This window comes from Primulina tabacum, chromosome 5 (genome assembly GCF_025594145.1).
Source record: "Primulina tabacum isolate GXHZ01 chromosome 5, ASM2559414v2, whole genome shotgun sequence".
NCBI lineage: Eukaryota > Viridiplantae > Streptophyta > Magnoliopsida > Lamiales > Gesneriaceae > Primulina > Primulina tabacum.
The window spans coordinates 4,466,176-4,489,783 of NC_134554.1; the positions used below are offsets into that span (position 1 = coordinate 4,466,176).

Sequence of the window (23,608 nt, forward strand, 5' to 3'; positions counted from 1 at the left end):
ATAAAATATTAAAAATAATAGTAATTATTATTGGTAAATGGAATCATCCATAAACTAAAAGGATTATATTGAACATGATCTCAAGTATGGAGAGTCGATTGAAAGACAATACAAAATATAGGGGCTCAAGTGAAATAACTTATTAGAAACCAGAACATGCTTAGAAGTCTTGAAAGCCACTGAAGCACCAAATTGCTCCAACTTTTTCTCAGACATTGTCAGCAATCGCAGTTTTAACAAACAGTGGAAAGGATCGGTAATCCATAATCATCAACTGGGTCATCAACATTCTTCTTTTATTATTATTTATTTATTATTGGAGGAATTTATGCTAGACTGAATTTGTGTTCATGGCAGCTGCTCGCATCGTTTTGAGTTTATTGAAAGGTTTTTTTTTGTTTTTTACCTTCTGGGTATGGTAATTAATTCTTGTATGTATTGTACTTTGAGTGGGAAATCGTGTTCGAAGCTTTCGGTGTTGAGTTTTGGCAACGGGAACTTGAGAAATGGCGTGAAAGTTTCACGTGAAATTTTTTGCTGGTGTTGCATCATCGAGTTTGCGGATATGCTTAAATTATTTTCCATTGTTTTTTTTAATAAATGGGATATTGTATTTTGTCGTACTGTCTCTTTGTTTCAATTCTGTAGTTGTAAGATATTGTTCTTACTTACGAGAAATTTATTAATGTGTTAAATGAGAAACCTAAATGCACGTGTGCTGTTTAATCCTTGTAGTGTTATAGATGTCGCTGCATCTTGGAAATATATCACCTCACATTCGTAGAGATGACCTGGAACGTGTTTTCCGGAGGTTTGGGAAGTGTACTTTACGGGTGGTGGACAAATATGGATTTGTTGTTTTTGACTACCCTGCAAGTGCTGAAAAAGCTCTGAAATCACTTAGAGGCAAAAGGATATGTGGAGAGGCTATAAGTCTATCTTGGTCAAAGCGGCAACCTCGAGGTTGGCAGGGACTTCCTAGAGGTGGTAAAACATATGAGCTGCCAATCAGAAGACATTTGGTAAATGAAAGCGTTGATCAAAGATTGGGCTCAAATATGAAAGAAGGAAACAAGATGGATTATGAGCGGGAAGATGGTCAAGTCAGGAATCTCGTTTCTTTTGATCCGGTCGATGATTCACGTGGCCATCATCCGGATGATTTAAAAAGTTATGTTAGGGAGAAGGATCATGCTTTTTCAAATGATTATCTGGAAGTAGGTGTCGGGAAGAACCATTTGGAAGTTTATAGGTGGAGAGAACAGGTTTTGGATGAAAATGGTTTCGAAAATACCATGGAATTTGATCGGTATGAACCTCGTGAAAGTGACGATGAAAAGGAGCAGGAAGAAAATGAACATGCATCTCCATCAGATGGTTCTCCTTCTGCCAGGAAGTCTAAAGAGAGACCAGGAACTGAGCAAAACGGTCAGTCAAAATCTCAGAAGACTTGCTATACATGCGGGGAAGTGGGTCACAAAATGAATGTGTGTCCATTAAATCTGCTCAGATCAAGATCACGAGGAAGTCTGCACCAACGTAGTGGCATTGTTCCCATGAGGCAACAGGAAAGTAACAGGGAGCCATCCACTTCAAGAAGTCGTTGGAGATTTTTGAGACGCGGAGATTCACCCTTTCGAAGGATAATTCCTAAATTGAGAAGTATGAAACGAAATGATAAAGAATATGAAAATTACGAGAAACATCTTTCAAAGAAAGCTAGGGGGCTGTTGCCATCTTCAATTCGCGACCATACGACATTCAGATCTGAGTCACTTTCTAGATCTTTAAGGTCTTTGTCTCCATCTCCATCAAATTCCAAGTTCAAATCAGTATCTTCCAGAAACAATACCCAGTCTTTTTCTTTGAGGCCTACAACATCATGTCACTCTGGATCTAAGGCCCTCAAGTTAAGGTCTGAATCGAGGTCAATGTCTCCTACGTCTTCAGCATTAGCTGTAGGACTTGTTAGAGATTTATCTTCTTCCCAAAACAATAGACCAACAAACACCAAGGACTCCATTGTAAAGGTTGCTGGTCTTGTTCACAGTAACAGCAAGAATTTGTCTGAACAAGGTCGGGATGAAAGGAGTGTTTTTGCTTCCATTAATCCCGAAAAGATCACTGCTGCAACAGAAAATGAACATGAAGCTGGACTCTCTAAATTGGAATAGGAAGAAATGAGAAAGGATTTCTTGGAAAGGGATGATGCTCTGTGGGAGTCTGTCTCCAAAGGTTCGGGTTCACTGTTGGAATCTGAAGTACGAAAGTCAGAAGATGACTATAGTTCTGCAGGAAATTTTTTATCGTGTCGTATGAAGGATGTGAAAGTTTATCAACCTAAGAATCTTATGCTGGAAGATATATCAGCACCAGACCCTTGTATCACCTCAGGAACTAATGCTGTCAGTTCAGTGAGAATCTCCTCACAGGAAATATACATGATCTTAAAGCATTATGGCCTGCGGCACCCCGAGGAAAATGAAAATGACATGCATGTGGATACTTATTTCGGGTCTGCACGCTTATGGCCTTGGGAAATAATATACTACAGGAGACTGAAAAAGGGTTGTTCTTATCCAGCTGAGAACCATGCGCAGAGGGTTGCTCAGAATAAAGAATTTGGTATTGTTGATAAATATGATACAGGAGACTGAAAAGGGAGCTTGATTCGGTACATGCTTTGTTCTTTGCTTCACATCTTTGAGTGATTTGTTGAAATAATTTTGTATTTGTTCTCTGTTAGTATTACCCCAAAACTCTTACCGGATATGTGCCATTCTCTTGTCGTCCAAGTTCTCCCTACTTTTACGTACTACTGCATCTTCCTAAAAGAAAATGTATCCGCGTCTCTATAGCTCTACTTATTCAGTTTATTTGATGATATTGGAAATGTTCCTTCTACAAAGTTCACCAAATTTATTTTGGTTTGGAGGATTAGCTCTAAAGAAGTTAGAAAGAATTTCAAGTGAGGAAAAGGTTTCTATAATTCATGTTTGAGTAATCAAGATTATATCTCGGAGGCAGACTTTGTTGTCTTGTTTTCTCAGTCTTTACAAATGTTTTACATCTTTTAATCTTACAGCTTATAACCAAATACTTCATCTGCCTGGCTGATATATCTCTTTTTCCTTTTTTTATTAACATTAGGAAGCATACACCAATCACTCGTTTAGTGATTTTTTTTTAATATCGGCTTTTCCTCTGTTAGGATCCACTGTGAGCATGTCCTCTGTTATCACCTTTGTCACCGGTAGCCCGTTGCCCATTCTTTCCAATTAATCAGCCCCTGTTGTCGTCCAAAAAATATTTTTTGAACTTCAAAACTAGTTATGAGGGAGGATTGTTGTAATTCTGCAGCTAGCATTATTTGTCACCATTGGGACACTTAACAGAAACTTGAGTTGCATTTTATCTATGTTCCAATCTTACATATCATCCATTATTTGGTTCATTCCATGAGTCATCTGTTACACTACTAGCAACAAATAAAACAGTTTAATCTCTTATATGGAACTGGCAACTGGCTTGATGATATGAATTCATGCAGTTGAACATGCTGTGGTGTTCATTTTTCATACTTCCTCGGTGAAGAGCCTACGGAAATCGATGAACTGGAAGCTATTTCTACAAAGGAATCTCTTCGGTTGAAATTGACTGGCCAATTTCAGAACTGTGGAGCTAAGTGGCATTGTAACTACAATTCAGGGGTGAGATATATTGGCATATATTTTCTCTTTAATTCGGTATTGATAAAAGATTGAAGAAAACTATCGTTCTACAATCGACTATGTTTACCTTAGCAAAAAAATTTGGGTTTCTTATATGCTATTTCTTAATCAAGTATTGATATACTTTTTTTCTGCGTTTTTGGCCTAATAAGTTGCACATGATCGAATATGATATTGAGTTCGTCAAAGGGTTGGGACGATAGCTAGCAAGTCTTAAGTTTCAGTTGAGTATTTACAGTCAAAATTCATGAAGTTCAGTAGTTCCGTCTAAAAACCCAATCGAGTGTGCACTTTTGAGTTGCCTTGCCTACCAAAAAATAGGGTTTAGCCATGCGGGCAATTGATGTATCCTTATTATTAGGAATCAAACTTGCAATTTTTGTTGTGGTTTGTATTTTGAGATCCTAATGACAATTTTAGAAAGGGGAATTTTAAGTTAAAAGAAAGATAATGAAAAATGTACCATATGAGATTCTTTCAAGGAAAAAGCCAAACAAGATGTATATGGCATGCCTTCGATAAGCTTAATAGTTATATAACGTCTTACGAATATGTCATTAGCCAAGTTAAAGGTAAAGTTGGTGAGAATAAAACTTATATTTTATATATATAAAAAAAATTATCTATAATATTCTCTTTTTGAAATGAACACTGTTTAATTTCCAGTTCAATATCCCTGCCATCAGAAGTTGCCACCTTCCCAAGTCCCATGCTTTCTCGAAAAGATCAGTTAAGCGCAAATTATTAGAAGAAAATAACAAGACTAATGCTCCACCAATATTACTACTACATTGCTTTTCCTTTTCTTTTTGATTAAGGGAACGAGTTAGGAATTGATTAAAAACTACGTACGCAGCTAACATATATTACCATGATTTCGATTAATTTGTTACGCGACGGGCCCGACAAGCTAGCTAGCTAGCCTAAGTGTCGGATCCCAAAATATGAAATGGTTCACTTTTTCTGGTCAGACCCAATCTTGGCCGAGTTCTTGTTAGCGGTCGTGTTGTAATCATGGATGACATCGAGTAAAACGGTGGTCTTGCATTTTGGGCATCTGGGATCTTCTGCTGCCAGCATGACATACATGAGGCAGTTGGGGCACCCGACTAGCGTCATTGATGTGGCTTCGGGGCTGGTCGAGTATCGGAGGCACTCATCCGACGACAGGCTTGAGCTCGGTGGGGACGTCGGCGATTGGGTAGAGGATCGAGGAGACTCCACTCGAGGTTGGCTGATTGATCTTGGTGGTGACAAGTTGAGTTTCAGCTCAACTTTAGGCACATTCCTTCGACTCATTGCGAGTATGTTCCGACTGTCCAAATTCGTATAAAAACAAACAATAGGCTTAAATCTTAAGAATAAGGGTGGGATGTAAGAGGCTAAAATTAACAAAAAAAAAAAATTAAGAAACACGATATCTTATTTATTTATTTATTATATAGATTAGATAAAACATAGAAGTACAGATAAATTTCAAAATAAAGGGGGTGACTACCTACCACTCGCTCCTCAGATTTTTTTTAAAATTTTTAGAAATATTAAATTGATAAGACATGGCTTAACTTGGATACAAAAGTATTCTATTTTTTTCAAAATATAATTTTTGAGACTTTTATTTTCTACAAAAATAAAAGTAGAAGGCATTTTATGTCCAAGTGTTATTTATAATTAAAAACCATTACTTTCTATCTTTTAAAAAATTAAAAATCTCTATTTTATCTTTTGGATTTCAACTTCTGAAAACTTCGAAACTCCAGAATAAAGCCCATCCAAACCTTGATAAACTCCTCAAAATTCCTCTTCTTCTTCCAAGAAAAAAAAAATGTACAACTTACAATTTTTTTCGGATACCAAGCATCGTTTAAAGTGAAGAAATATTCTTTATTATTGCAGAACTCATAATCATAACATGCATATATATAATACCTGCAGATATGAGAAATCCTTTTTGCCAGCCAAAAACTCGGTCGAGTGTGTGTCTAAAAGAAAGGCGGGGGTTGGCGCCGTTAACGCGGCGGTGGGACAGCAGAAACCACCAGCTCCCACGGCTGAGAAAGCAATTTGAAGGGACTTGCAAATTCGTGGGTTTTGGATCAAAGAGGCCACTTTTATATACACAAACACACACATAAAAGAAGTGTGAAGATGATGGAGAGAGAGAGGATATATGGACTTGTTTAAAAGCCTAGTAATTATGATGCATAGTGAACAGTTGTACAAAAGGAGAGGAGGCAATTGAATTGGAGGAGTTAATGGTAGAAGACGAGAGTGTGTGTCAAATTGATCGATGAGCAGGAAAATGTATTTAATTGTTGGGGCGGAGGATCAATTGCACAAAAGGGAAAAGCTGTAATTACACAAAAACTGCACCAGGAAAGCCGTCATTCATTGCTGTCGGATCATTCAGTGTGTGTCAATGTGTGTGTTGATTCAATTCCAAGAAAAAGGTTTTGAACAACTTAAGTACTAAATTAGCAATGGCTTAGCCAAATAATTGGTTGGGTTAGAAAAACGATCGACACAGGACGATTGTGGTTCTCAATCATAAATACCTTATCATTTTAGTTTGTACCAAATTCAAGTTCTCGATAGTTTAGTGGCCAATTGTGTCTAGAATAATTTAAGGGCCGTGTAGTTATAATTTTTTGGATGATTGATGTATAAAAATATACAAATATAGAGATCAATTTATGTGATCTTTGTGTTATTATAATTACCATTAATATTTTTCAAAAAATGATTTTTTAAAACTCTGAACTAGACCCGAGAAACAATAATAACAACCACCAATAATAATAATAATAAATAAAAAATTATTATCACCAGGATGATCATATTTATTGAGTTTCAAAAGCCAAGAATAATCAAATATCATTAATATTTTAGTAAAACAATAAAATTAATTGCTATTAAAACAGTTAATTAAATCTTCAAGTTTTGCTTAATTGTTGTGGCCGTCAAAGCCGTGAAGATGATTTAGTGTATCATTTATTATTATTATTCAATATTATATAAATTGAATTATGAAATTTTTTAGTTACAAAATTGATTGATAATTGTTGTCAACAGGAAGTTGCAAATTACAATAAGCGGGGTTGTTAAGAAAGGTAACATTGTATGCGTTTTTAATTCTCTTTGCTTTAAATCTCTTCATTTATTCAAATCTATGAAGACCCTCTTAAATTAGAGGAAAATTAAATATATGATGAACAAAACAGTAATCTAAATATCATTTTGAGTTTAATAAGACATTTCAAAATTATTAAATTTCCTTGATTCTGTAATTTTTATATAAGGAATGTGTAATAAAGACAAACACAACTTGCGTGGAGTGATTGAATCGTGGAAACAGACGCTCTTTGAAATGATGCAAGAGATCAAGCAACATGTCCCCTTTCTATAGAAGACCCCATTCAACTTCAATTCAGCATTGTACGCGAAGTGCTATAAATTAGTTCATGAACTTACTCATAGTATGTTTACTAGGGGAAGTAATTTTGGTTTTGTTGATACTATTCCCCTGTTTCTCGGTACATGTCATTTATTGGTGATTTATCGACTTAGTATTGTCATTGATCTACGGAGAGTTCGAATCACATTCTTAACAGTATCTCATTTACTTCACTTATGATAATGGTTTATTTCATCTTCCACGACACTCAAACCGAGTAGCTCTAGGTCAAATCCATAATTTATTGAGTGTAAGTACCTCCAAATCCACACAATACAACGATGTTTGGCTTTATATTGGTTTCTTAGTCATTACGAGTGCATATTCAAAAAAATAGTGTTGACAGTAGTAGATTGTACAATTTTTTTTATAAAAATTCAAGGACTTAAACACCTATTTAATTTTCATGGGGTGAAATAAACATTTTCGATTTTTACATTACGTTTTGGTTATGAATAACCCTTATTTACTATAGGGAAATATATCATTTTTAATCTTTTTAATTTTTATACTTTAATCCCGTGAAATATTATGTAATACTTAACTCGGTGATTTAGGAAATTTATTTATCTTGTTTGGGTGATAAATTATAATTTTGATTATGAATATTAGAAAACGTTATTTAATATATGAAATATTATATTAAGTTATAAAAATTTTACTAAAAAAAGTAAGAATATATCCTTAGCAATTAAATTTATTAAACTTTTGACTTTTTTATATCGCGATTATTAAAAACTCTTTGTTTGTATTTATTTGTGTAAAAAAAGCTGAGTTTATATTTATTTCATCAGTCTATTAAAATTCTTGTTCGCGAGATCTGATAAAGATATGATCTTACATTTTGTCATAAGAACATATATATTTTGGCAAAAATTTGTGTGAGATGATCTCACGGATCTTATTTTGTGAGACGACTCTCTTATTTGGGTCATCCATGAAAAATTATTACTTTTAATGCTAAAAGTATTACTTTTTATTGTGAATATCGGTAAGGTTAACATGTCTTACAGATAAAGATTCGTGACTCACAAGAGATCTACTCATATATTTTCTATGATACCAACGTTTCCTATTTCATTACGTCATATATTTGTGAAAATATGATTCCGAAGTCATCGAATTTGTTGGATTTTAAGCCTTAATATTTCCTCCTCTTGCTAAAAAAATGTTTACTTCGATGCTTGTTTGGGCGGTACTGGGCCTGCCAAATTAAAATATTCATAAATAAAAAAATAAGGGATTATGTTTTTAAAAAAAGAAAAAGAAAAAGAAAGAAGCGATATACCACATATGAATATAAATAAATGTGGCAATTTATTTATTAAAAAAACCAATTTAAAGAAGCGAACATTATTGTAAATATTAATGGAAAAGGAAATCGATGCAACAAATTTCTTAATGATCAAACGGCATTCTATCAAGAAAGGAGTATAATATTAAATGGAACGAAAATACATACATGATGTCAAAATGTAGATTTTACTATTCTTTATGGACTTATTAATTATTCATATTTTATTGTATCATAATAATTATTATGTGCAGGACCAAACATTTTTCTATTTACCAAAAATTATAGTCAATGGTAACAATTTAACTAAAATCTTTTAAATTGTACAAATCAAGAACCATGTTTCGATTGTTTTGTCTAAGTAATTATACTTATTGAAATCAATGAGAATCAAACATGTGACATTGACTCTGATATCAGTTATAAGACCGAGTGATAGTTGATAGTGATTGTACAACTCAAATATTTTAAACTATAAATCAGTTCAAATATCTATCACATTTCGATTGCTCTACTGAGTAAATACAATTATTACGCTCCATGTTATGTATCTACATGCATGTGGCGGAGCATGTATCCCCGAGTTTTAGTCCGCGTGATCCAATTTTTTAAAAAAATTTATATATAAATTTTGTATAATTTTGCAATAATATGAAGCCCGAGTAGATCAATTTAAAATTTTTTTAAAAAAATTATAGTTTGAAATTGTAGATCTGGCAGAGCCATATTTCTGGCTCCGCAACTGTATACATGATTGGTATATATACGATGATTGGTCTGGCTCCTTACCGGAATATTATAATAAATTTAAATTAAAACGCCGTTTTTTTTCCTTTTATGACGTCTCTATGACTTTATTTCGGAACTATAGATGTGAGTCGGGTAGTAATTTTTAATTTAAATTCAACAACCTTCAATTACTGGCAAAAACTTATATGAGGCGGTCTCACGGATCGTATTTTGTAAGACAAATATCTTATCTGGGTCATCCATGAAAAAATATTACTTTTTATTGTGAATATCGGTAGGATTAACTCGTCTCACAGATAAAGATTCGTAAGAACGTCTAACAAGAGATTTACTCTCAATTATTACATTTGTTTTATTGTTACATCCTTTTTCAAAAACTACATTGCAAGCCCAACCTTGCTCAGTGAAAACATAGGCACAAGAAAATAGTTTTTAATTTCATAATTTAATTTAAAGAAAGACAATGGAGTAGACTATACAACTATGGATCTGTAACTATAAGTTTAATTCATTAATTATTGATATTGACTTGACTTTTAGTTTAGCAATTTATTAAAAGGAAATTGCTATTGTCACTCCCTCATATCACATCACAACACAACATAAATATTCGCGTTTATGACCAATAAATTGTCTGTCGGGAGATTATATAAAATATATAATGCTTCAAAATTCCCGATATAGATTAATAATTATTTTTTCAAAAAGCATTTAATAATTATTTTATGATAAGATAAAGTAGGATTAAAAGAGTGTGGTTTTTAAGAGGGAAGTATCCGGTTCCTAATGGGATTTGTACACACACATTTTATCTTATTATCAAAATAAGGATTTTTTTTCGTTTTCTATATCTCATGATTTACGATTTTGATCTACTATATTATCAAATTCAAATTTTATTTAATTAGTTTTTAGAAATTTTGTTCTTTTTTTAAAATATTTATCATTTTTTCAATGAAGTGTTTACGTTACACTAGACACAAAACATCGTTACATTGATAAATGACTAAAATTGCAAAAAAAAAAAAAAAAAACAAAGATGACGAAATAAAACTGAATTTGATAACACAGAGTACTAAAATCTGAAAAAAAAACATAAATAACCAAATTTACAATTTTTTCCCGTCAAAATATATTAAAATTAATGTCCTTTAGCTTTATTCCTCACCGCCTCCAATTCATGATGCCCGGCAATTCATGAGGGCATTTAAAAGTTTTGATGGATGATGAAGTCAATTTAATTTATTTTGTACAAGAAAAATTTATGTTTTAAGACATTATACTAAAATATAATGTGTTTTTAAAATCGAGTAAAGAAAAAAAAAACCATGAACCTTTGAACAATTTAAAGAAAAGATCGAGGAATTTTTGTTCAAAAGAGCTACTAATAACCATGTATTATAATTTAATTACCAAAATATAATCTCAAATACATTTACGTAACATTTTGTTTTATTAAATATTTATTAATTTGGTTTGGTGAAGATGCTTGTGTAATATATGTAGGCCCTCCAAAATTGATAAGAATGGGTGTTTTCAAAATTTCTTTTGTGAATTTATTGGTCATTAATTAATTACAGTCACGCTTTTGGAAAATGTATTAAAAGCCTTAAAATAAATGATACATTATAGTTCTGTTGAAAAATTCAGATCGTAAAAATCATATCAGTTGAACAATGAAACTTTTTATTCATTGCATTTCAGTACCATTTACTTAAATTTATTAGTAAAATATTACAATTTCGTTTGCAATAAAAGACTTCTGCAAATTGACAGAGCACAAGAATTTTAGAATAAGTATATTGTGAAACGGTCTCACGAATCTTTATATGTGAGATGAGTAAACCCTACAGATTTTCACAATAAAAAGTAATACTCTTAGAATAAAAAGTAATATTTTTTCATGGACGACCCAAATAAGATATTTGTCTCACAAAATACGACATGTGAGACCGTCTCATACAAGTTTTTGTCAAACTAAAATTCAAATATTAGAAAAGATTTTTCAACCTCTAAAGAAAATTGATTATTCACTTTTCATTTTAAAAAATCGGTTTTTTGTGTTTTTAACCAAATTTATTTGATGTTTTTAATCGGGTTAATTCAAACCCAGAAGGTAGTGTCATCTTGATTCTTATTGCTAAAAAGTGATTATGATAATTTGGAAAATAAAATAATTTATTTTCTAAATACTCTTATGTCCAGTATTTTTTCTGATCTAAAATTACATGTTATATTCGTTTACACCCATCAATCCCTATATTTTGCAAACACTCGTATAAATATATTTTTGGAATTTTTTTTCCTGAAATGACTAAGTACTAATTCTTTAGTTTCCTAGTATCGTTAATAAATATTGCTAAAATAATCATCAATAATCAATAATATTTAAAAGATTCATAAGAAAAATAAGATTTAAAATATAAAAATGAAATCACCGAGTTTTTGTAATATGTTAATTTACTCAAAATCTGGCACTTCATGTTTTCAAAAGTTGGATCACACCTTATTTTTTCTAAGGTTACGTCTCATGTTAAATGGTCTCATATATTTATATATCCGTGAGACGAAGTCTACATCCATAGTGAAAAAAAGAATATATTTGACATTGAAGCGAAAGTGGGAATTAAAATTTCTCAACTTCCCCTCCATTGAAGTGAATGCACAGAGCATTAAGTGATATATGTGTCCTACTACACAATTAGTCTGTTAAATACGGAGAAAGACTATTTTCAGTAAAAAAATTATGCAAATTGAAAGGAATCATTTAAATGTTGGTTTTGAAGCGATCACATCGGTAATCAATTCATTGTTGCTTTTTCCTATGAGGGCTTTTAATGACCAATTAAAAATATAATCTTTGAAAAATATATTTTTATGAACATATCGCTATTGAAAGCGGTTTAAAGATCTCGCAAATGAACAACCTATCGCTTCATCAAGTCACTTCAGATTCTCTACTAGCCATGCAAGTCGTGCAAGCAATCATAAAGTTGGAAGAGAATCTCAGTTACGTAGGATCAATTGCTACAGATATCAGAATTCTTCTGGACTCCTTAACTTACACTTCACTTAGCCATATTCGACGATCGACGAATGTAGTTGCACACTCGATCGCTTCTTTTGCTATTTCTTCCTCCTCTCATTTTGTGTGGGAGACTGGAGATTTTCCTATTTGGTTGATTCGTCTCGTAACAAATGACATTGTAGATATTCAATAAAGTACAAGCATTGACCTTAAAAAAATAATAATATTTGAAAAATATATTTTTATGATGAAAAAATTTATTTTGCTAAAGACGTCTTTGCCCAATCATGCAAGAGAAAGAAGAGGAGACAAACATCGAACCAGAAATCCTAACATCTCTCTTTTTTTTTTTTCCGAACAAAAATACCTACCTAAGAGGATATAGGTCTCCTTCAATGGGCTCTTAGCCCATACACTACGGGTTTCCAGGCCCCCATTGTGATTTCGGACGCAGCAATTTCTTTAAATATATAATTTATTTTTTAATTAATTTAATGAAAATTTAAATGTATAATTCATATTTATTAAGCTTGTTTAGGCTCGATAAAAGCTTGAATAAGCTCGTGAGCCATGCATATATTCGTTAAATAAAGCTTGAGCTCGGCTCGATTATAAACGAGCCAAGCTCAAACATTCAAGAGTTCGGCTCGGTTCGACTCGATTACATCCCTAATATTAATGTTATATTCTTCTAAGTTGAACTTTTTGTCTGTTAACAAGTTTTCCACTTTTTGTAGCAAATTTCCTAACGATGTGTTCCGGCTGAACTATTTGAAATGTAGAATTTCATAAGATTAGACTCTAATTTCAAACTTATTTGGATGTAGAGATTTCTTATTCACACTTGCATGAATAATTATAATAGATAGATTATCTTGGATAACACCAGTCTCACAAATTCGAGACAAGATCTTGAATTCGAGACTTAAATATAACAAACTATTTCTCTCGGGGAAAAAAAAATTTTAAAATCAGGACCAGATCAATCCACTCAAAACACATGATATCAACAAATAAAGGAGAAAAATAAACAAAACAAAAGCGGGCACCCACTCCTTAAAAGGTGGATAATTGAATAAAATAGCTGTATTACTTTGACTTGTAGAAATGTTCAGAATAATCCAAGTTAGGTATATATCCAATTTGCAGGCCTGCCCTTACTCTATATATGTATACACAAACTACGCAGGGAACTGAACAAAGCAGCTAAGAATTCTCCTGTCAGCCTCAGAGATTTCGCCGGAACCCGCTTCTGTCTCCACGGGGGTACGCGTCATTAAAACATTTTCATTTTTTCTTCAATCCGAAATATTAATCATTTCTCGTCTTTTTCGTTAATTTTAAAAAATCTGAATTCAATAACAATAAATTTATACTGCTCGGGATACAAAATACCATGTGTACTTTAATTGAATTCCGTTGGCTATATATTTAATTTGGCTCCTTTATTTAGTTCCAGAAAAAAAATAATTATATTCGTGGATGTTATTTGGCAGTAAACTCTCTGTCCAAGGAATCAACATGAACGGCAGCGCAGTCCACGGGAGGTAAAAAAACAAATACCCAATTAAATATTATATTTCTTTATATTAAATTTCTTATTCACTTAAATATAGGATAAATTTTTAAAATGATAGCACTAGAGTAATATTGTGATTAAATGATAGCACTAGAGTAAATAGTATTATTGATTTCTTGAAATTAAACAATTATTTAATTTTATAAAAATACATCTAGGTTGGAAGGGAAGGTTGCCATTGTGACCGGCGGGGCAAGCGGCATCGGAGCAAGTACCGTTCGCCTTTTCTTCGAAAACGGCGCGAATGTCGTGATCGCGGACGTCCAGGACACCCTCGGCCAAAACCTAGCCAACAACCTGGACAGCACCAACACGCACGTCTGCTACATCCACTGCGATGTTTCAAACGAAGACGACATCGTAAATCTAGTCGACACCACCGTTTCCAAATTCGGCCACCTCGACATAATGTACAACAACGCCGGCATCATGAACGGCGCCTTCGAGAGCATCCTCAACACGAAGAAGACCGACCTGGAACGGATGCTGGGAGTCAACCTGGTAGGCGCACTTCTGGGAGCCAAGCACGCCGCAAGGGTGATGATCCCGAATAAAAAGGGATGCATACTCTTCACCGCGAGCTGCACGACTAAGATCGCCGGAATCTCCACTCATTCCTACGCGGTTTCGAAACATGGGATCGTCGGGTTGACGAACAACTTGGCAGCGGAGTTGGGGTCTCACGGGATTAGGGTGAATTGCATCTCACCATTCGGGGTGTTGACTGGAAGTGATCAAAGCGAGGAAAAAGTGAGACAATTTGAAGGGTTCATGGGAGCAGTGGGGAACCTAAAAGGGGGAGTCTTGAGGGCTGAGGATCTTGCAAAAGCTGCCCTTTACTTGGCTAGTGATGAGGCATCCTATGTGAGCGGGTTGAATCTCGTGGTGGATGGTGGGTATAGTGTGGTGAACCCTACTTTGATGAGGGCTAGTACGAGGTGATCCAATTCTTCTGTCTTCTATCAGCAATGGGATATGATGAAAGTTTGACGATATACATAATGCAATGCTATTTTCTTGAGTGTACTCAGTTCCATCTAAACAAAAATAAATAAATAAATAATTTTGGTTATTGAATTCTTTGTGCTTTAATCGGTTACTAAGCATACTATTTTATTAAGAAGTTTGAGACATATAAACTAACTTATTTTGATATTTTTATAAACCAAAAATAACATCTTTTTCCTCAGATTTCAAAAAATTCTATTTTTTTGTTTAATAAAAATGCTATTAAACTCATTTTAATAAATTTGCAACTTCTCAAAACAACGGCCTACGAGTTCAAAGTTTGTGGTGCATGTGTGTCCTCTCTCCTTGTTGAGAATTTCCATCGTCCTCCTCCTCCATAACTTATTGTATACCTTCGATAAAACTTCTTAGAGCATCTCTATAAGCAGAGGCTATAAGCAGAGGCTATAGTCATGTAAACACGCTGCAATGCTGGCTTTAATGTCTCCATTCCTCCTCTGGCAGCCACACCTATATGTCGCAGTTATGATACAATGTTAATACTTGATATCGATAAATACGGAGAACACTTGTCACAACGAACAAGAGTAAAACAGTTATATATTAAAATTGACGCACATGGAACTTACAAAATTGGGAAGACAGAAACAGTGTACATTTTCAAAATACACGATAAGAAAGAAAGAAAGAAATTGATTACATAAAATTTGATTTGGCTCGAGAATTTGTTGAAACTTCCACTCCCCTAATTCATCACCGGAGTACGACATTATATATGCTACTCCCCAAAGTTGAGAATCTTTTGAAGGAAAAAATCACCATGCACACTGAAGAATCATCTTATTCCTCCCCTAAAATGAAAATTTATCTTCAGAAGTTCTCCATCATGTTAGGCTGTGTGCCAAGTATTTGAAAGCGAGCTAATGGGACTACAGAACATCATCTCGTATCTGTTCCTTACCAAGATCCTCAAATTTTGATGGTTCCCTCTCTTTTGGGGCACACTTTTCACCATTCCATTCAACATATCTCTGCCATCTTCTTTTGTCCTGTAATCATTTGGCCTGAGTCCTAGGCCAATATCCCCGACCCAACTTGCTGCATATAGTAATGATGCTTCCATCAGCACCTAAATTAACAATTGAATATGCAATAAAATTAGCATTTCACGCATGAATAAACAATAATAGAGAATATTCGACGAGGAAACTAATGAGGTATCGGTCTTTCCATGCAAGTTCAGGACGTTTCTTGACGTGAGGTGGAGCAGGCAAAGAGGGAAGGAAATGCTATTTCCTTGAGATCATGCCGAACATAATTGAAAACTTTCCTGCACACGACTTTCACCTTCATTGTGGCTCGTCACCCTGCATATTCAAAGAACAAACGGGTGATAAAAAAAAAAAGAGAAAGAAGAAGAATGGAAAGCACCACCCATTAATCACTTTTAAAGAGTATACTTATAAATATACTGTGTAATGTCATCAAAATCAGCTCTTGAAGATGACAGATAATGGATTCAATTCAATTACAGAAGGAAATCATTTCTTAAATTACTGAAGCACTTCATCGAGCAATTGGTATACATAAAAATACTGAAATTCCTCATGATGGAGATCAAGAAAATATGGTAGATTGAAATATCACCTAATTCGGAGACATAGCAGTCACGGAGACTCTGGGACTAATGTTCAGGAACTCTGTATCGATATTATTTTTAAACATGTTTACAACTCAAGGGGATTGACGTATTGCATGGGAGAAGACGGTACTGTTAATTATGGATAGACGCAGGTAATTTACGTAGTGTAATTGGGGTTTACTATGCTACATTGGTAGTCTTTATTTGATCATATGCTGTCTTTTTTTATTTTTATGGAAATTTTGATGATTCAAAAATTAACATTTGACTGCATCATATGAGATAATAGCGTTGTATAAAATAATCCGTGTGAATGTGTGATTAATTATAAACCGGATGGAGCCAGAAAAATGAAGTAGGCAAAAAATTATATTAAAAATTTTAGGAGTTAAATGCAAATTTTAAGGAAATGAAAGTGAAGTAAAAAATCGAGGGAGACGACCACACCCACCGAGCCCACTTTGGCTTCGTCTCTTATTATTAAATATTTAATATTTGATATGTTTTTTTTTTTTTTTTTACTCGGAGATTTGGTATTTAAGCTAAGTATTAATAAACTATGATCGTCATGGTTCTAAGCATGAAAAAACACAATTTAAGTGTGATTAAGTATGTGAAATAAATTTTATTTTGGTAAAAAAACGTGAAAAAACATAAATTTTAAGTTATTTGTAATACTTTTTATTTTGTTTAAAAAAATATGTAATTAAATATTTATTTTTTAAAATAAAATTTTAGAGTTAAAAATTTTTAACTCTAAAATTTTATCTGAAACAATAATTAATTAATTATATACTTTTTTTTAAACAAAAAACCTTAAAGACTTCGGAATAAAATTTGTCTTGTATAGTTCTCTTTTTTGCAATATTAGGTTTAATTTCTTTTAAACAATATATATATATATATATAACATTTAATTATCGAATTTTACTCCAAACGTAAAATAGAAGGTTAATATATATTTATATTTATATATGGAGTAAAATTCGATAAATGTGTTACACTTTGACTCAAATTTTATAAATCATCGGTAATCAATTGTGCATATATTATATAATTATTATAATTGCCAAGTCAAACGGTCAGATATTGACTATACCGACCAATAACGATGATGCTGGTTCTTTCGTGGTAAAATGAAAAAAGGTTTATTTTTGGGAAATAAATTAATGATGGTCTACACGATGACCAATTGGTGTAATAAATATTATATTTGTAGGATTAATAATGTAAACAAACTATTCTTCATATCTAATAACGGCACGCAGTTGTTGAATGGCTGACCACACCAAACTTGGTAAGCGGAAGCCCTGTATTCAAATTACACTAAAACCAATTTTACTTTCATCGAACGATATCATATTTTCAGTAATATGGCAGATATAAAAATAAAATATAATTTATCATTATAATTTTTATTGATAGTGTTTATGCTCTTATAATGTTCTGAAATTTAGACAATAACGAGAAAACCGACCCGATACTAATTTTCAATAAAATGTGATAAATGAGATATCATGTAGAGAATTATATTAGATACTGTTTTATGTATAAAATTCGAATTAAGTCAAAAAATACAACCGAGAAAAAAATCATTACTGTGTCTCTTTGTAAATTATTGCGTTTCAAACATGTACAATACAATAGCAATGGATGTATTTATATGAAATTTTTATTTAATGAAATTATTTCACATCTTAAATTAAACTTCGTTTTTGAACTGGAAAAAAAGAAAGAAAACAAAAGAGCATACATGCTAGGCTAATTTGGTAATTGTACCACTCCATATCTCGACAATATATAATGACCAAATGTTAACCAAAGTTTCCAGTCTTCTATTCAAAGAAATCAGCCACCGTAAAAAACTGATCATGGTCAATTCACCACCGCCAACCGCTGCTGACGCCACGGTGGAGATAGTAGAAACCACCGGATTTTCCGCCTTGCCTCCACATGTCATAGAATCCCACGTTCTCACACGCTTGGACGGCCCAGCGCTCGCCTCCGCCGCCAGCTGTTCCGCAACACTCCGCCACCTTTCCTCCCAAAACCACCTCTGGACTGAATTATGCCACTCCAAATGGCCTTCCACCACCTCTCCCCGCGTAACCCACGTCATCTCCACTTTTCCCGGCGGTGGCTCTCGTGCTTTTTTCTCGCGCGCTTTTACAAACGCTACGCAGAGTTTGATCAGCACCTCCACGGTTCCACCTTCGGAGCTGATCTCATCCGTGGATATTCACTACGAGGACAAACTAATCCTCTCCAAAGACCAGGAAACAGAATCATTAAGCGACTGGTTCCGGTGCTCACCGTTCAGAATTGATCTCCTAGAGCCCAAAGAATTTGTCCCCGCTCCCATCAAACACCCAGAATCAGGAGACGAAACGTCCACAGATATCATCAACGGCATGACTCTAAGTTGGATTCTGATCGACCCAATCTCACGGAGAGCAGTGAACCTCTCCTCCCACAAACCCGTCAAAATTCAACGCCATTGGCTCACCGGGGAAGTGAAGATCAAGTTTGCTTCAATCCTGGCCGCTGAAAACGGTTACGTACTGTGCAGCTCTGCTGTCACTCTCGGCGGCTCCGACTGCGGAAAGATGCAGTTGATTGAAGTGAGCTTGGAAATGGAAGACACGGATGGAGTCCACTTGAACGGGAAGGACAGTCTGGTCATTCTTCACCGTGCTTTGGAGTGCAAAAAGGGCAGTGAAGCGAAGTTGAGGTACGAGGATTATCTGGAGATGCGGAGGGAGATAAAAGAGAGAAAGGTGAAAACTGAGGAAGCTTTGGATATGTTCTGCTTGGGTTTTGGGGTTTCCATTTTGGTTACCTTTTTACTGTTTGTTTTCTGCAGATTGACAGCGTAGAGAAAGAGGAAAGGAATAGGATACTAAAATATATGTAGAGTGAAGAAAAAGAATATTGTACAAAATCATATGAATGTGTAAAAAAAAAAATACCATATTAAAATTAATTGATTTATTTTCATTTTCAATTTCTATTAATTTGACGACAAAAATTTGTGTGATACAATCTCACGAGTCGTATTTTGTGATGTTGATATCTTATTTGGGTCATCTATGAAAAATATTTATTTTTATGCTAAAAATATTATTCCTTATTGTGAATATCGATAGAGTTGATCTGTCTTATAGATAAAGATTCGTGAAACCGTATCATAAAATACGTACTCTAGTTTGATTTACGGAAATAGGATTAATTTCTCGATTATATTTCTTTTCGAGATGTCACGTTCTTATGGATAGGTTCCCAATAAATAATTTAATTATGACTTATTTGTATTATCACGTCTCTTGTAAAATATATAATTATAATATGTCAAAAAATGTATATAATGTCATATATAAGAGAAGCGATTCCAAATTATACGTTAATTATACACCTTGTACTAAGATTCGCAATTTTTAATAAATTATAAGATGATACTCACGGGAAATTGAGGGTCCAATCCCAGCGAGCGTCACTAGTCCAGACACGGGCTTCAGAATTACCCTGGGCCTGAAATCACAAATAAGACCGTTAGGAGGGGGCCAGGAGGGTGTCATGGCGTAACCCCTCCGACGCTACAGTCAGAGACTGAGGATATATGGGGGAGCAGCTAAGGGTGCTGCTGAAAACAATATAGTGAATTCATCAACTGAACACCCAAACCTGGTATTTATAGGAGAATACCTGGGCCCTTGGTGGGCCTGTCTTCCATTTGGGCTAGGGATGGGCCAGGGGTAGTGGGCTCATCCATGGGGTATCACCAGTCTCCCCCTCCCGAGTCGAACTGAATCGCACGATCGAAGTTCGATTAGTTGTGCTGTCCCCGAGTTACCGGGTGCGAGTTGTGCATGTTTTTTCAGCCGTTCGTCAGTCCCCAAAAATTTGGAAACAAATCAAGTCGCAATCTCGTCCTAAATGGCAAGATTTGGTTTGAACTCCCCTAAAAATAGAGGTCACCTTCTCATTTCATTCTCATTTCTCCCACAGAAACTTCACCAGCTCTTCCAGGCCCACGCTTCACCTATGCTTTAACCCTAGCACCACTTCACTATCATCACGCCACCACTCGCGCCGCCACCTCAATCCATCTCGCCTACCGAGTCCTCGCCCTTGGCCTGCACCAGCCTCGCCACGCCTGACGCCTGACGCCGCCAGCACATCGCCCCTACCGCGCGCACGAGCAGCTCGCCCGCCGCACGAGCAGCTCGCCCGGCGCGCAGCTTCGCCCCATCACCTCCCCGCCGAGCCCTGCCCACGCTCGCCGCGCGCGCCTCGCCACCCTCGCGCATCAGACCGCCCGTACACACGCTCGCCGCGCGCACATCGCCTCTACTGCGCGCCCGCCCGCCGCACGAGCAGCTCGCCCGACGCACGAGCAGCTCGCCTGTCACGCAGCTCGCCCCATCACCTCGCCACCCTCGCGCATCGGCCCGCGCATACACACGCTCGCCCTGTCACCTCGCCCTCGCCCCGCCCATCAGTCACCTCGCCCTCGTCCCACCAGCTAACCTCGCCTTGCCCTATCACCTCGCCCTCGCCCCAACACCTCGGCCAGCACCTCGCCCTCGCCCCAACACCTCGCCAACACCTCGGCCAGCACCTCGCCCTCGCCCCACCAGCTAGCCTCGCCTTGCCCTATCACCTCGCCCTCGCCCCAACACCTCGCCCAACACCTCGGTCAGCACCTCGCCCTTGCCCCAATACCTCGCCCAACACCTCGGCACGCTCGCCCAGCCCCGTGCCACGCTCGCCCAGTGATGAGAATTTTGATATATTCCCTTGCGAAGGGTTGTGTGATTTCTGAAAAAATTATGGGGGCGTTGCCCCCACACCCCCACGACCGGGTAGGTCGATCCCCGTAATTTTCGCAGCGGCAAACATTGTTCGTTAACGACAAACGAAATAAATTTTTCTAACACAGTATGCCCTCTTCGCCTCCATCTTCAAGGTCCTCTACTAAGCTTTTGAAGGGAAATAGTTTCCACTTCCCTGTGCCCTTGACTCATCTGCTAAAATAGTTCATAGCAGGAAAATAAAATTCAACACCTCCACCCTCTGACTCCTCTGCTAGGTGACTCCATAGCATGAAGATAAAATTCAACACCTCCACCCTCTAACTCCTCTGCTAGGCGATGCCTTAGCAGGAAAATAAAATTCAACGCGCCCACCCTCTAACTCCTCTGCTAGGCGATGCCTTAGCATGAAAGTAAAATCAACACCTCCACCCTCTAACTCATCTGCTAAGCCGGGCCTTAGCAGGAAAAATCAAACTCTCACCTCATCATCTCATAACTCCTCTGCTAAGCCGGGCCTTAGCAGGAAAATAAAATCAACACCTCCACCCTCTAACTCCTCTGCTAAGCCGGGCCTTAGCAGGAAAATAAAATTCAATGCGCCCACCCTCTAACTCCTCTGCTAGGCGATGCCTTAGCAGGAAAATAAAATCAACACCTCCACCCTCTAACTCCTCTGCTAAGCCGGGCCTTAGCAGGAAAGTAAAATCAACACCTCCACCCTCTAACTCCTCTGCCAAGCCGGGCCTTAGCAGAAAAAAATCAAACTCTGACTTCATCATCTCATAACTCCTCTGCTAAGCCGGGCCTTAGCAGGAAAATAAAATCAACACCTCCACCCTCTAACTCCTCTGCTAAGCCGGGCCTTAGCAGAAAAATAAAATTCAATGCGCCCACCCTCTAACTCACTCCTCTGCTAGGCGATGCCTTAGCAGGAAAATAAAATCAACACCTCCACCCTCTAACTCCTCTGCTAAGCCAGGCCTTAGCAGGAAAGTAAAATCAACACCTCCACCCTCTAACTCCTCTGCCAAGCCAGGCCTTAGCAGGAAAAATAAATTCTCATTTCATCATCTCATAACTCCTCTGCTAAGCCGGGCCTTAGCAGGAAAATAAAATCAACACCTCCACCCTCTAACTCCTCTGCTAAGCCGGGCCTTAGCAGGAAAATAAAATTCAACGCGCCCACCCTCTAACTCCTCTGCTAGGCGATGCCTTAGCAGGAAAATAAATATTCTCCGCCCTCACCCTCAAACTCCTTTGCTAGGCGACAACTTAGCAGGAAAATTAAATTTTTCTTCTCCCAAACTCTGCTCCTCTGCTAGGCGATGCCTTAGCAGGAAAATATTCTCCACCTCACCCTCTACTCCTCTGCTAGGCGATGCCTTAGCAGGAAAAATTTAACTTTTCTCCCCCCACTCTTCTCCTCTACTAGGCTCAGCCTAAGTAGGTAAAATAAAATTCATATAATCCTCATAATACAAGAACAACCACGAATTTAATATAAGAACTTGGCTTTATTAAATATCAACGGATAACATAAGACAAATTCAGGAATGAAATACATCAAAAATGAAGTAAAGATATTCTCTAAGGTGGTAAGCGTTCTCATGCCTCTTTAGAGCATTACCCAGTGCATTCTCCAACTTTCCTCTCAGCTCCTCTTGTACCTCCACAGGACAAAGTTACCCATTTAGAAGCTTCTCCGAATGACTCTACAACTGCAAGACTGAGCTCAAGCTTCCATGCGAATGCTCGTGACCTCTCTTTTCTTCTTCCTTCACGATTCTTTCATAACAACGACGTGCAACTTTTTGGTCCCCGCACATGACTCCAACTCCTCTTCCTACAGGAAACATAAGCTTCTGATGATAACTGGAAGCTACTGCTCTAAAATCCTTCAGGACTGGTCGTCCTAGAATTCCACTATACGCTGACGGGGTATCTACTACAGTGAAGGCTATCACCTTTGTTACCCGCCGAGGATCAGTCCCCAAGGATAGGGGAAGAACAATCTGACCCAAAGGCAAGATGACGTGTTCTGCAAACCCATACAGCGGGGTGGATACCGGCTCAAACTCAAATCCTCTCATCTTCATTTGATCCAACGTGCTCTTGAACAAGACGTTCACGGAGCTTCCATTATCAATAAATATTCTCGCCACATCATAATTGGCAATGGTGATCGTTACCACCAAGGCATCGTTATGTGGAGTCACAACGCCTCGGAGGTCTTCCGGCCCAAAGCTGATGACGGGGTCTTGTGGTAAGTCTGCATCCCTAGATATCTCAAAGTTCTTCAACCTTCTCCCATGTGCCTTCCGAGCTTGCCCAGAGTCTCCATCAGTAG

At 36.4% G+C, this 23,608-nt stretch overlaps 2 protein-coding genes and 1 pseudogene across 2 annotated transcripts; all 3 read left to right on the forward strand.

Moving 5' to 3' along the window:
* Positions 1 to 169: 169 nt before the first annotated feature.
* LOC142545707 (uncharacterized) lies at positions 170 to 3,712 on the forward strand (annotated as a pseudogene).
* A 9,703-nt stretch (positions 3,713 to 13,415) lies between these two features.
* LOC142545708 ((+)-borneol dehydrogenase 1-like) lies at positions 13,416 to 14,913 on the forward strand. Its single transcript, XM_075653051.1, has 3 exons — positions 13,416 to 13,523; positions 13,754 to 13,804; positions 13,995 to 14,913. Exons 2-3 carry the CDS (start codon positions 13,779 to 13,781, stop codon positions 14,776 to 14,778), a joined length of 810 nt encoding a protein of 269 aa, XP_075509166.1. The 5' UTR covers positions 13,416 to 13,523; positions 13,754 to 13,778; the 3' UTR covers positions 14,779 to 14,913.
* A 3,250-nt stretch (positions 14,914 to 18,163) lies between these two features.
* On the forward strand, positions 18,164 to 19,407 carry LOC142544611 (putative F-box protein At2g36090). The gene has a single exon (XM_075651641.1). It carries the CDS (start codon positions 18,259 to 18,261, stop codon positions 19,321 to 19,323), a length of 1,065 nt encoding a protein of 354 aa, XP_075507756.1. The 5' UTR covers positions 18,164 to 18,258; the 3' UTR covers positions 19,324 to 19,407.
* Positions 19,408 to 23,608: the final 4,201 nt, after the last annotated feature.